This window comes from Cervus canadensis, chromosome 30, assembly GCF_019320065.1.
Source record: "Cervus canadensis isolate Bull #8, Minnesota chromosome 30, ASM1932006v1, whole genome shotgun sequence".
NCBI classification, from domain to species: domain Eukaryota; kingdom Metazoa; phylum Chordata; class Mammalia; order Artiodactyla; family Cervidae; genus Cervus; species Cervus canadensis.
The window spans coordinates 16,253,864-16,268,062 of NC_057415.1; the positions used below are offsets into that span (position 1 = coordinate 16,253,864).

The 14,199-nt window shown below is 37.8% G+C and overlaps 1 protein-coding gene across 4 annotated transcripts in view; it reads right to left on the reverse strand.

The window, feature by feature from the left end:
• The window catches only part of SLC35D2 (solute carrier family 35 member D2), a 53,100-nt gene that overhangs the window by 16,619 nt on the left and 22,282 nt on the right, over positions 1-14,199 (reverse strand). For 3 of the 4 annotated variants that reach the window (XM_043453430.1, XM_043453428.1, XM_043453432.1), the window contains exons 5-8: positions 10,209-10,280; positions 8,777-8,845; positions 3,335-3,437; positions 1,759-1,851 (exon numbers count right to left, since the gene is read on the reverse strand). In XM_043453430.1, the coding sequence (XP_043309365.1) occupies positions 1,759-1,851; positions 3,335-3,437; positions 8,777-8,845; positions 10,209-10,280 (337 nt within the window). The remainder of the gene's footprint in view (positions 1-1,758; positions 1,852-3,334; positions 3,438-8,776; positions 8,846-10,208; positions 10,281-14,199) is intronic. The other variant, XM_043453429.1, reaches the window with a different exon arrangement.

Consider the following 14,199-nt stretch of genomic DNA (forward strand, 5'->3'; position numbering starts at 1 on the left):
ATTATTAACATAATACATGCGGTCTATTTTCAAAAGGTACCTAAAATTCAGTTTCTGGTCACTATGCCATTCATAACATTGTTTCTACGGCAAAATAAACTTTTAGTTTCAGTCAAGTGTTCTAAGAGTTTCTAGATTTATATTTTAGAAATAAATATATATCTGAAAAGCTATAAAAAGCATCAGAATCTCAGAAGAGATAAATTCCAAAGACTCAAAAGAAACACTCATTTTTATAATAATGAAATGAGGCAAGCCAATAGGACTACTTCATTGAGGGCTCATAATTTCACCTTGTTTATGTAAGGCTGCTGGCACAAAATTGGTTTAATTGATGGTAACTAAAAAATAAGTACTGTGTTTTTAGATATTCTGCCCTTGTTCATTATTAATAAAGACACTTGGGGTGCTTGTTTTAACTTCCAATATTCTGAATTAACAGTGAGGCCCAGGTTCACAAACTGAGACTCCTATATTAAAACTGGTGTTTCTTGGTAGTTTCCAATATAAACACATGGAAATGGATGTTTACCCCTGGGGACATTGCTACTAAGCCACTCCACTATTCCCTTGTTCTGAGAGAGGAATTAGAAAAGGGAGAAAGTATAGTTCTGAGAAGGAACAAGAAGCCCTGATATTCACCCCAGGAGTCCCCAGGAGTCTGCAGCCTTCTGAAGTCATTCAAGCCCCCAGCGGGCAACAAGGGGCACTGATGCTCAACCAGTGTTCACCACACAACCATGCTGCTAAATACAGAAACGCCGTCATAGGCAGGTCAGCGTCTGCTGTGGTGGCAGGGGTGGGGGGCTGTCAATACCACCCCAGCCTGGCAACAACAGGATTAACGAGGGTTAATGCCTGGCTACTGCTGCGGGGGATGGGGTGGGCATCTGTGGGAGAGGCCAGAAGGCCACACGGGACAAGGGTTTTGCCCAACACACCTCGTTTCTCACATGAACTTCAAGTGGTCTGTCTGGCCACTTTCTGAGTCAGCACATTTCAAGGTGGCCATTGAGGACGTTATGGGGTGAACATTCACCCTTCCTAAGAGATACCCCCACGCCCCAGCTGAACCTCATATCCTTCTGCTAATTTACCTGTCTCTGACAGGTATGCAGCAGATAAGTGAACAGGGCAAATACCAAAAGAACAAGACCTTCTCAAAATTCCAGATCCTGGAATATTTAGAGGCAGATGCCATGACGTCTGGGATTAGCTTTAAAATACTCCAGGGGAAGAAGGGGGAGTGAGAGCAGATGAGAACAGATGAAATAAGAATGGTGAAATGCCAAAATATGCTGAAGTTGTGTGATGGATACATGTGAGCTCATCAAATCATTCTTTACTTTGTGTGTATGTTTCCAAATGTCCATAATAAAGGTAATAAATAAGTAAATCCATTTTTTAAACTATCAAAATCCCCTTCAATGTTAATTAACTTTCCCAGGGTCCTCATACCAACAAAGGGGAAAGGGAGACTCAAACTCCAGATTTTAGTTACTGTTGTCTTGCTAAAAGATTCAAGGCCAGAGCTTTTTTGACTACATCCTGCTACTTCCGAGGGGTTTAAAGACAAATGCAAAGAAAGCAAAGTGCGAAAGGTATTACTGAGGATATCAAACATCTTGCTTTTGGAAATCCTAGTTACCTTTAGACACTTCTTTCCTTTATATACTTTTTATTTTAATGAGTACTACAGGTTAAATATTAAAATTGTGAAGACTGCTAAGTAAGAATGAATGACTGTCATCAGCTTACCTGTCGAAGGTCTCCAGTGGAGACACTAATGATAAGAGTTGGGATAATCATGAAGCAGGCATTGTAGAAAAGCACTCCATATTTCCCTAACTCCTGCAAAAGCCAAGAAAACTCCACTCAATTTTAGAAATATAAAGCGTCAGATTTCCTAGAGCCATTTATTCGCCTGGAGCTATTTATACAACCACGTACTTATGCAGAGTTAGAATACACATTCTGACCAGTTCTGTATTTGAATATTTTCAGCAAATTTCTGGTGTAAAATAAAATGCTTCATTTCAAGAATACTGTGATTTTTTAAAAAAATTTGTTTTACCCAAAAAATGAGATATAAAATGGATGGAGCTGGATGGACTCCGAGGTTCCACCAATCTTTAACATGCTAATTGTTTTTTTTTTTTTAAAGTATGCTATTCAAAACAGGAAGTCTGGAACAAAGTCAATAGCATTAAAAATGTTAATATAAACAAAACTTCTTAAAAACATCTGCTCCTTCTATTAAGGAATAGCAGGGTTAAAACACCAGGTATCTTGTTTCCAATCTTGCATAAATTTAATTTTCATTAAAGAGACTACATCCACCACTTTCCATACAGGGTGACATATTGTGATTCTCAAAAGGCAACAAACCCAGTTTTGTAAAACCGCCATTAAAAAATAAATGATAATACAGAAAAATACAGTGCAGATAAAAAACAGCTCATAGGAATAAGCCTGTCCATCAAAGCAAACATCCTCACTCAACACAAAGAACTTGGAACAAAGGAACATATGCCTGGCCCATCCTCCAGAGCTTCCGGCACAGCTGGGATGGGGGTAAGGGTTTGGAGCTCCAACCCAGGGGCAGCCACACGGGAGGAAAGCCCATCTGCCCGCCCGCCCCTCATGAAAGGGCCTGATCATTTATCCATTCCAGTCATCTAACTCCACAGAGGAGGAAACTGAGGTTTGGAGAAGTGCAGTCACATTAACCAGTCAGGCTGGTGGCTCAGATGGTAAAGAATCTGCCTACAATGCAGGAGACATGGGTTCGATTCCTGGGTCAGGAAGAGCCCCTGGAGAAGGGAATGGCAGCCCACTCCAGTATTCTTGACTGGAGAACTCCATGAGCAGAAGAGCCCGATGGACTAGAGTCCATAGGGTCACAAAGACTCAGACACCACTGAGTGACCTTCACTTTCACTTTTTTCAGCAATACTTGTATCTGTAACCCACATCTCCAGACTCAAATTAGAGCTGCTTTCAGAATATTCCTGACTTTACTTGATCACTAATGGTGATGGTAAAAAACTTCTAGTTTTACTTTGCCTTTCAAAATGATCCCCTTTCTATGTAGCATTCTTTCTTTGCACCCAAAATAGTGCCTGTTTTTCCATTCCTACCTAATTTTCACCCAAAATTTTGCATGACAAGGAATAACAAGAACCTATGCACAGTATAATTAAAAAGAAATTCGTAATCTGTAGATCATAACGTGTAAATTAAATTACATGCCCGCTTTACAAGTTTATTTTTTCATGTTATTTCAGGGGTCAGATGACAAAGCCAAAAAGCCAAAAGAGTGAAAATCTGGTACCTTTGGGTCCATTTTCTGTTTGGTGTAAACGCCATTTGCTGCTGTGAAGATATCATTCAGGAATACAAAAATATAGCCTTCCAAGTTAAAAGCAAGGTCAGAACTGGGAGGGAGAATACAAAGGAATACGATTATCAGAAACTCACAGCTTGACCTCAGAGGCCTTCTGTTTTCTCTTTCCCTGATCAAATCCATTTGTAGTGCTAGTAAGACTGCCTTTTCTCTGACATACTTTCCCCCAGTGTGGCGGTGAATGGCTGATGCTTCTCCCCTGCCTCCAGACAAGAACAAAATCAGGCCACCAGGAGGCTTCAACTTAATCAGAACAGCTTAAAACCAGACAGACATTAACCATCTTCCTTTGACTAGGAAGCCCTTGTTTTGCTAATAAATCAGCATGAGCCTTGTTTTTCTAAGGGGAGTGATTTGTTCAACCCACCTGTGGCTTTTCTTATTGTAGTACACAGGGCCATCCCCAGAGTACAGTCCTCTGGGGACAGCCGGGCAGGGACAGGCCAAAGAGGTCAAATGAGGGACTGACATGTCCATCTGGTCCCCAGTCACTTTACCACCAATACCCTCACTATCCTGTCTGTCAAAAAGGCAAGGCAGGGTCCATTTCCTTCTCTGCAACCCCTTTAAGGCCTCTTTCTCCCCATTCTTTGAAGCCATCTCTTCAATTTCCATTGTAAATTAACAACACTAGTATAAACATGTTTGAGGGGAATAGGGCAAAGGCAGCAGAGTAAACAACAGCTAAGCCCAGATATGATTCATCACCTGCACTTGACTTTGCAAACAGTACCACACCCATGTCATAATTCATAAAACATCATAATTCATAAGTATGAATAATATACTTATGAATTATGTATTGTCAAGGAGGTTTCCTCTACCATCTCTGGGTCAGTATCTGGGGGCCTGCAAATTTAACTGACAATAGACAGTGTAACAGGAGAAAAAAATACAAATTGTATTAAATATTTTACATGCACAGCAGTTCACAGAAACAGAAAAGAAATGAAGCTCAAAGAGGTGGTTAGACTACGGAGCTTATATACCACATAAACATAGCTGAGGGCGTAGGCCTCAAGGAATAAATCAATTGTGGAAAAGGCACTGGGAAATATACAAAGGAAACTTATGGAAGATAAGGTTGTTTTAATAAGGTCTGCTTATGCTGACTCATCTTGATGCTAACTCTCTGTGTCTGGTGATAAGAACTGCTTTCCTCTTCTGACCGAGGACCAGGGACACCTTCACAAAGGGAAATTTATGGTCTACTTTTAGGCAGACTTAAAGGGGAGGGCAGAGAACTCTTCCCACACTTGTTGATTCTCAAATGCCTTCAACTCAAAATAACATTTACGTCAAAGTGGCACATTTGGGAGTGGCATATCCTCGTCCCCTTCAGTATCAAAATAAGATTATTTCTAACCCAAAAGAGGGAAATATGCAAAAACTGCATCAAGATTGGAATGCAAATTGAACCAGACTTTGCCTGAAGCTTCCACTGGTATTACTTACCTACAAATATATTTGTGACATTATGATTTTAAATCATTGTAAATCGGAATTCTGTGGTTCAATCACAAAAACAGAATCTCTCAAAGGAGAGTCTTCCAAATCGTGCCTACCCCACTCAGCTCAGTGTAAAGAAGAACCTGCACAAAAGATGGGCTTACTACAAGGGACTGGTATATGTTACAAGAGTCTATGGAAGCTCCTGAGAGTCTAAACTAGAATTGTCTGGAAAATGTAAAACAGTGTAAATAAAATAAGGATTTTGTATAACCAAAAAAAAAAAAAAAAAAAGAATCTTAGGATGGCAAAGAGTTGAATGGGCAAAAAATGGAAGATTCCAGAGGAATGGAAAGGAAGCCTTTTACTCACTTCCTCAGAGAGCCTTAGGGGAATTCTTGAGAGTTTTCACATCTCCTACTTGAGGGGGACCAAGAATTCCCAACAGCATCTGTTTAGGCCAGTTGTGAAAGCACAGAAGTTTGAGAAGAATTTACTTGTGTTATAAATGGGGGCAGATTCATGGTTAACCCTTGGGATGTCATTTAGGGCTGCTCACAGACATTCTGTTTCAACTGTTGTTGGCCACGTGACTTGCTTTGGTAACACATGTCACTTCTGGGGAAAACTCTGGAGAGCCAGTGTACAATTCCCCATATGCCTTCTTCCTTTCTTGATGAGAAAGGAAACCCCCTTTGAGGCAGAGGTTCCATCAGCCTGGGTCCCTGAGTAGCTATAATGGGCAGAGCACCCCCACGGCATTAACTGATGTTGGTATGTATGTGGAGTGGGGGGGAAATATATTTGGTATGTTAAACAACCAAGATGTGGGGACTATTTGTTATAGCAGCCCAAACTGGCTCATCTGTACTTGCATTTGATGAATTAATTTGAGTGACAGCAAAGAATGGTGGGGTTACAGCTGGCCTGCAGCTAAGACTGCACTCATCACCCATAGGAAGGTTATCCATTCTGTGGGTGCTGAGGAAAGAAAAAGTGGAGAATTGCTACTCCAAGCTGGCTCTTGGGTAGAAGTCAGATGTTTCAGGAAGCACTATTTACCCCTTCAGCTCATTAGAGTTATCACATATGTTAAATATGAGCTGAATTCATACCAACTGCTTCTGGAAATGTGCCTTCACACATACAGTACCTGAACTGCTATTCCTCAAAGACTTACATTTTTATAAACTAATTTTTGTAAACATCTTCAATGACTTTTAAATCAGTGGTTTTCAAACTGAGCTCCAAGAAACCTAGAAAAGAGAGGAGGCCCAGTGGAGACCTCAGACCCCTACAGGAGGAAGGCACTTTCAAAAGAACAATCCCCTTTTTAGCTACTTTATGTATCTTATTTTGTTTGAACAAAAGTCTTCATGACCTAAACTTAGGCTCTAAGTGTGGCTGCTTAAGGTCTGTACCAGCACTGAAACCAAATAGGCCAGCTTTCAAGGGAACTGAGCTCAGACATAGCTATAATTGGAGAAGAGGAAATTACAGATAAAAATTCAAATAATAAACCCTGGCCTAGGTAAGGTACTAAACACATTTATAACAATAATTTGTTGTTCAGTTGCTAAGTCATGTCTGACTCTTTGCAAGTGCATGGACTACAGCACACAAGGCTTCCTTGTCCTTCACTATCTCCTGGCATTTGTTCAAATTCATGTCCACTGAGTTGGTGATGCTATCTAACTATCTCATCCTCTGCCATCCCTTTCTCCTTTTGCCTTCAATTTTTCCTAGCATCAGGGTATTTTCCAATGAGTCATCTCTTTGCATCATGTGGCCAAGGTATTGGAGCTTCAGCTTCAGCATTAGTCTTTCCAATGAATATTCAGGGTTGATTTCCTTTAGAATTGACTGGTTTGATGTCCATGCAGTCTAAGGGACTCTCAAGAGTGTTCCCCGGCACCACAGTTCAAAAGCATCAATTCTTTGGCACTCAGCTTTCTTTATGGTCCAACTCTCACATTGCTACATGACTACTAGAAAAATCAGCTTTGACTATATGGACCTTTGTTGGCAAAGTGATGTCCCTGCTTTTTAATACGCTATTAGGTTTGTCATAGCTTTTCTTCCAAGGAGCAAGCGTCTTTTAATTTCATTGCTGCAGTAACCAACCACAGTGATTTTGGAGACCAAAAAAAGAAAGTATGTCACTGTTTCCACTTTTTCCCCTTCTATTTGCAATATAACAATAATAAACATCATTATTATTGCTAATATCTGTCACCATCTACTAGGATGGAAACTCCACGAAGGCAAGAATTCTTGTCTGTTTTATTAACTGCTGGATTCTTCAGCACACAGAATGATGCTTGGAATACAGTAAATGCTTCAAAATGTTTCTGTTGAACTCAGCCATAAATTTGAGTGAATCCTGCCTCACTATTATCTCATTTAATTCTCACAAGTGACTGTATTAGGTGGATGCTACTCTAATCTGCACTTAACAGTCAAAATAACTGAGACACAGGGAGGCTGACTAGCTTGTTCTTAGTTATCCAGCTGGTAAGTGAGGAGACTAGAATAAGGTTCCAGACATCCTGGCTCTGTAGCCCACGCCATTAATTTGCAATTGATGATCCAGAACTCTTGTTTCTAAATGAGTTAATGAAACTAGTTTAACTGAAATTCCTCCAACCTTTTCTTTCTTCCCTTCACTTCATGTAGGTTTTTCTCTTCTATTACTGTTGTACCTCCATATCCACAGGGGATTGGTTCCAGGACCCCACACCTCTACCCCCTCCACTTGCAGATACCCAAATCTGTGCATGCTCAGGTCCCTTATACAAATCGATGTGCAAAGTTTGTATGCAACCTATGTTGTTGTTGTTGTTAGTCACTCAGTCGTGTCTGACTCTTGACCCCATGGACTGTAGCCCATCAGGCTCCTCTGTCCATGGAATTCTCCAGGCAAGAATACTAGAGTGGGTAGCCATTCCCTTCTCCAGGGGATCTTCCTGACCCAGGGATCAAACCTGGGTCCCCTGCATTGCAGGTGAATTCTTTTACGATTTGAGCCACCAGGGAAGCCCTAATCTATGTATACCCTCCCATATACTTTAAATCATCTCTAGATTACTTATAATACTTAATACAATGTAAATACCATGTAAATAGTTGCCAGTACACAGAAAATTCAAGTTTTGCTTTTGGGGATTTTCTGGAATTAAAAAAATATATTTTTGATCCACACCTGGTTAAATCCACAGATGCAAAAGCCTCAGATACAAATGGCTAAATGCATCATAAATGAGGAAACAGGCCCAGAGAGGTTAAGAAAGAGCTGACAGACAGCAGGGTTAAGTTTCCAACCCAAGAAAAGTAACTGAACACATACTTTAAACACTGTGCTATAAAAGGAGTCTGAGTGCCTGCTTTCAGATGCAAACTTGAAGTCCTTATTCCTGGTCAGGCTTATTAATGAATAAGATAGCAGTCATACACTGGTACCGGCTCATGTCCCAAACATACAAATACATTTAATGAGAGTATTCCACCCTTGGAAATACTGACCGCTAAGGCATTACCAGATGCTAAAACAAATCAGCATATAAGGGCTTTATAAATCTGTTATATTCTTAGCCTAAGAACTTCTCAAAACTCTTGGTAAAATTTTTATATTGAAGACAAACATTCAGTAATAAAAGTACACAGTTCATTCCTTTTATGAAGAAAAGCTGTATTAATATCTTGTAATGCTCTCTATACATATTTCTCGAAAATGTTCTGGCCAACTTGGAACTCAGTTTGACTTTCACAATAATATATGGAGGTTTCACTAACATCAACAGATTTGTCTCTTAGCTGTTCAATTCAACTGCAACCAGATGGAAAATGAAAAATGAGGACAGGGCCAGGCCTGTTGTCAAAGACACAAAGGAGTTATTGAGCAGAAATGGTCCAAAGTCTTACCCAGCTGCTATGAAAGCACCAAGAATGATGGCAAAGACACTGACAATGATGTTCAAGGAATATTGTTTCCTGTAATAAATAAATAGTGGATGGATAGATAGGTAGATAGATAAAGAAAAGGAGGAGGAGAGGAAAAATATAAATTATACTTTTAAATAAACTGAGAATAGACATTGTTAACAGTTTTATAGCTATCATAAAATCTAATGGACAATGCTTTATGTCAAAAGAGCACTAAAAGCACATTAAATGGATTAGTAAATCAAACCAAATTTACTCTAATTCTTAAGTATTTGTCTTAATCTAATTACAAAGTATTTCTCTGTTCTCACTAGAGAGATGCTGGGACGAAATGTATAAGAGGTGAAATAAGTCAGAAAGAGAAAGATAAATATCATATTCTAATGCATATATACGGAATCTAGAAAAATGGTACTGAAGAATTTATTTACAGGGCAGCAATGGAGAAACAGACATAGAGAATAGACTTATGGACATGGGGAGAGGGGAGGAGAGGGTGAGATGTGTGGAAAGAGTAACATGGAGACTTACATTACCATGTGTAAAACAGATAGCCAACAGGAATTTGCTGTGTGGCTCAGAAAACTAAACAGGGGCTCTGTATCAACGTAGAGGGGTGGGATGGGAGGGAGATGGGAGGGAGGTTCAAAAGGGAGGGGATAGATGTATACCTATGGCTGATTCTTGCTGAAGTTTGACAGAAAGCAAAAAAATTCTGTAAAGCAATTATCCTTCAATTAAAAAAAAAAAAGCAGAAGAGCTCCTGCTGGTAGGTCTAGTTGGTTTGCACTTTTATCAAGCATCCAAAGATTAAGATAAAATTCAATAGTAAAACTTAGAACACTGGACCATCATCCTAATTTCATTGTTAAGTAATCTCCACAGCAAAATCAAGAATCACCATTTTAGAGTCAACCTGAATATCTTTACATGAAATTTTTAAACCAACATTATAAGAATTAATTTATTCTGATGTTACATCATAATTACTGCATCAGAATGAATTTCCCTGATCTCCTGCACACCTACTATAGTATAGCACACATACTATACATGTGGACAACTATTCCTTGCCATTTCAAAATCAATGTATATTCCATTCAGCTCAGAAAACAGATTTACATCTGTTTTGCAGTGATTGTTTTTTTTAGAATTTTCTACTACACATGCATATTACTTGTCTAATTGTAAAATTATAACTTTAAAAAAAAACCACTCATAACATGTTAAGAAACCATGGAAATAGGAGTCTGCTTTTAAATGAATAAACCATTGGCCTTTAAGTTATTACAACAAGCACTTCAAACCAACTATTTGTAAAGATGACTAGATGCTGAGAATTTGCTAGGTAAAAATAATGGGGGCGTGTGGGGAGAGGACACCAAAGGAAGAGAGGAAAAACAAAAATCACCCGAGTATGATGGTTTCCAGCAGTAAAGTAAGTGGAATGGTAAACTTCCTGAGCACAGTGAACATCGGCAAGCTGTCAGAAAAGAATCAAGTATAATAACATCAGACAACAAGTATTTTTTTAATGTTTCACATTTTTAATTAAGCCCATTAATTTTCTAAATTAAATATAAGGAGTTAACTTTAATTATCACATATGTTACTAAGTCATATAAAATAATAAAAAGAAATGGAAATTTAATAATTTCATGCCACTTTTACTTATTAGCAATTCAAAACATCATACTATCCAACTACTACAAAGTGTTGAAACTGCAAAGATTGTGTTAAAAGATTATATGCAATGTGAACCAATATACCCTTTGACAAGACAAGTTAGGACTAGGTATGGACAGTCATTAAATGGTCCTAACCTCAGATCTAATTACTTCTTGTTAGGAAATTTACCCTAAGATAATAACTCAAAGAAAAGGAAAAATTCATGTGCACAAAGATGTTCGCTGCAGTCGTGTCTTTGAGGACAATATCAGAAACAATCTAAATATCAGACAAGGCAATGATCAAATAAATTCTGGTTAAATCCACTTGAGGGAACATTATGCACTAATTCTATAATATAAAACTTTACCACTCTTAGAAAACAAATGTTAAATAAATCAAGGAGGTAACAAAACTATGTAGAGTCTACAACTGTAATAAGATACATCCTATGTACAGAAAGAGACAAAAATTAATATTTAAAATAGTATGCAAGAGGATAAAATTATAGGTAATTTTCCCTAAAAACTTTATGTAAAAGGCCACATTCACTGCCTTTTAAATACTTATGTACCTTTCACTCAAAACCCAGAGATTCCAGGACATAGCTCAATGCACAGCCACAGAATGCCAGGGCTGGAAAAACCCACCTCCATCTGTTTCCAGTGTGACTCTCAGAAGATGGGACCTAAAGAAGGAAAGTCAGAACCTTAAGGGAGAGGGGGCAGCTCCTCCTGACCAGACCTGCGGAGGGGTTTCCCACGGCAACCAGAGAGCAGTGCAGAAAGGATTCTCAGGAACTTTATATCCACGCTTAAAGATGTCTTATGAGACTGGTTTGAATGGCCTTTTTCAAAGCAAGATTTTAAAAAAGTCATTATTTTCAATTAAATTAAAAAAATATTTTTAGATGATGCCTTTAAAAGCAGCAAGGGAAATCCCCCAGTGGTCCAGTGGTTAGGACTCTGCACTCTCAGTGCCAAAGACATGGGTTCGAGCCCTAGTAGGGGAACTAATACCCCATAAGCTGTACATTGTGGCCAAAAAAGAAAACATAATAATAATAAAATAAAAGCAGATATGGATACTTAATAGTAAAAAGCTGAATGTTCTTCTCCTAAGATCAGGGATAAGACTAGGATGTTTCTTCTCATCACTACATCTATTTCATATTGAGCTTGAATTTCTAGATAGGGCAATTAGTCCCTCCCCCCTCAAAAAAAATATAGTTCAGAAAAAAAGAAAAGAAAGTTGTCTCTATTTTCAGATGATATATATCTAGAAAATCCTAAGAAATCCACCATAAAATTATTAGAACAAATGATATAAGTACGCATGAAACAAAAAGAATATACAAAAATCAATTGCACTTCTATACACTAGCAATGAGCAACCCAAAAAGGAAATGAGCAATCCAAAAAGGAAATTAACAATTCCCTTTATGATAGCATCAAAAAGAACAAAATTCTTAGGAGTAACTTAACAAAAGCAGTGTAAGAACTGGAACACACTACAAACTACAAAATATTGTGAAAAGATGAAAGAAGATTAAATGGAAAGACACTCCATGCTATGGATCAGAGACTTAATGTTGTTAAAATGGAAATATTTCTCAAATAAATCTATAGACTCAGCACAATCCCTATCAAAATTTCAACCACTGTTTCCTCGAGCAATGGACAGACTAATTCTAAAATCAGTGTGGAAATGCAAGAAAACCAACAAACCAAAACAATCTTGAAAAAGAAGAACAAAGTTGGTGGGCCTAATTTCAAAACCTACTACAAAGCTACAATTTTCAGTATTATCTAGTACTGGTTTAAAGTTAAACATTTAATCAAAGCATTAAGATTGAGAATCAAGAAATAAATCTTTCTAATTAATTAGAAATGTTAAATTAATTTTTAATAAGGGTATCAAGACCATACAATGGGGAAATAACAGTCTTTCAATAAATAACGCTGAAACAACTCAACACTCATATGCAAAAGAATGATTTTGGACCTCTACCTCATTCTATATATAAAAAATTATCTCAAAATATATCAAAGACCCAAATATAGGAAAACTATAAAACTCTTAGATGAAAGAATAGGATTATATCTTTATGACCCCAGATCAGCCAAAGTTTTCCTAGACAGAATACCAAAAGCAAAGCAACAATAACAAAAAATAGATATATCAGACTTTACCAAAATGTAAATGTTTATAAATAGATAACATATGATAGATCCAAAGGTTGTCTAAGTAGAATCTTAGACTAAGGAATGAAATTTTGATACATGCTACAACATGGATGAAACTTAAAAACATTACACTAACTGAAATGAACTGGACATAATAAAAGGACAAATATTGTATGATTCCATTTGTATGAAATATCTAGAACAGGCAAATTCATAGAGACAGTAAGTAAAACAGAGTTTACCAGGGCTGGGGGGGAGAGGGAATGCGGCATTATTGTTTAATGGTATAGAATTTCTGTTGGGGATGATGAAAACTTTCTGGAAATAGGTAGTGGTGATGGTTGCTCAAGATTGTGAATATATGTACTAAACTTTCCACTTAAAAATGGTTAAAATGTTTATATTAGGTATATTTAACTTTAATTATTAACTAAATTTTTAAAAACTTAAAACTTTTGTGCTTCAAAGTATACCATCAAGACAGTAAAAAGACAACCCACAGAATAGGAGAAAATTTTGTAATTATGTATATAAAAAAGCACCTGTATCTAGAATATATAAAGACTTAAAACTGAATAATAAAAAGATAAATAACCCTATTAAAAATAGGCAAAGGACTTGAATAGACATTCCTCCAAAGAAGCCATGTAAATGGCTGATAAGCACATGAAAAGATGGTCAGTATCATTAGTCATCAGGGAAACGCAAATCAAAACCACAGTGAGACACCACTTCACAACCACTGCAACAGCTATAATCAAAAAGACAGACAATAACAAATTTGGAAAGAATGTAGAGAAATTGTAACCCTCATACATTGCTGGTGGGAAAGTAAAATGGTACAGCCACTTTGGAAAACAGTTTGGCAGTTCCTGAAAATGTTAAACACATATGGCTCAGCAATCCCACTCCCGGGGGTGGACCCAGTTGACGGCACTTAATTGGGCCCAAAACCATGGAAGGTGTCTTGGTCTTTCTTTTTCTCATACCCTGTATGTTATTCATCAGGATACTGTGTTAGCCCTTCCTTCCAAATATATCCAGCACCCATACTATGGCCTCACTCTCAAAACAAAAATAACCAGGGGACCCTTGGAGAAATGGCAGAAAAAGTCTGATAAACCTGGACATCATGTGCCAGGAAGCAAGGAAGTAATCAAAGCCTACCGGAGCCCTAGAACACAGTAGCCAACTCAAAGAGCTCCCACTGACCTCAGATGATACAATTTAAGCATCAAAAGAAGATGCGTATAATGAACTAAAACATTAGGTAAAGGAAACAAACAGCTCAGTGGAACAGAATAGACAGCCCAGAAATAAACCCACACAAATAGAGTCAACTGATCTCTGACAAAGCAGTAAATACAGTTCAAGGGAGAAAGACTAGCCTTTCAAACAACCGGACATCTCCATGTAAAAAAAAAAGACTGAATCTAGACACGGGCTTTATACCTATCAAACAACCGGACATCTCCATGTAAAAAAAAAAAAAACTGAATCTAGACACAGGCTTTATACCTATCACAGGCTTTAACTTCAAAATGGACC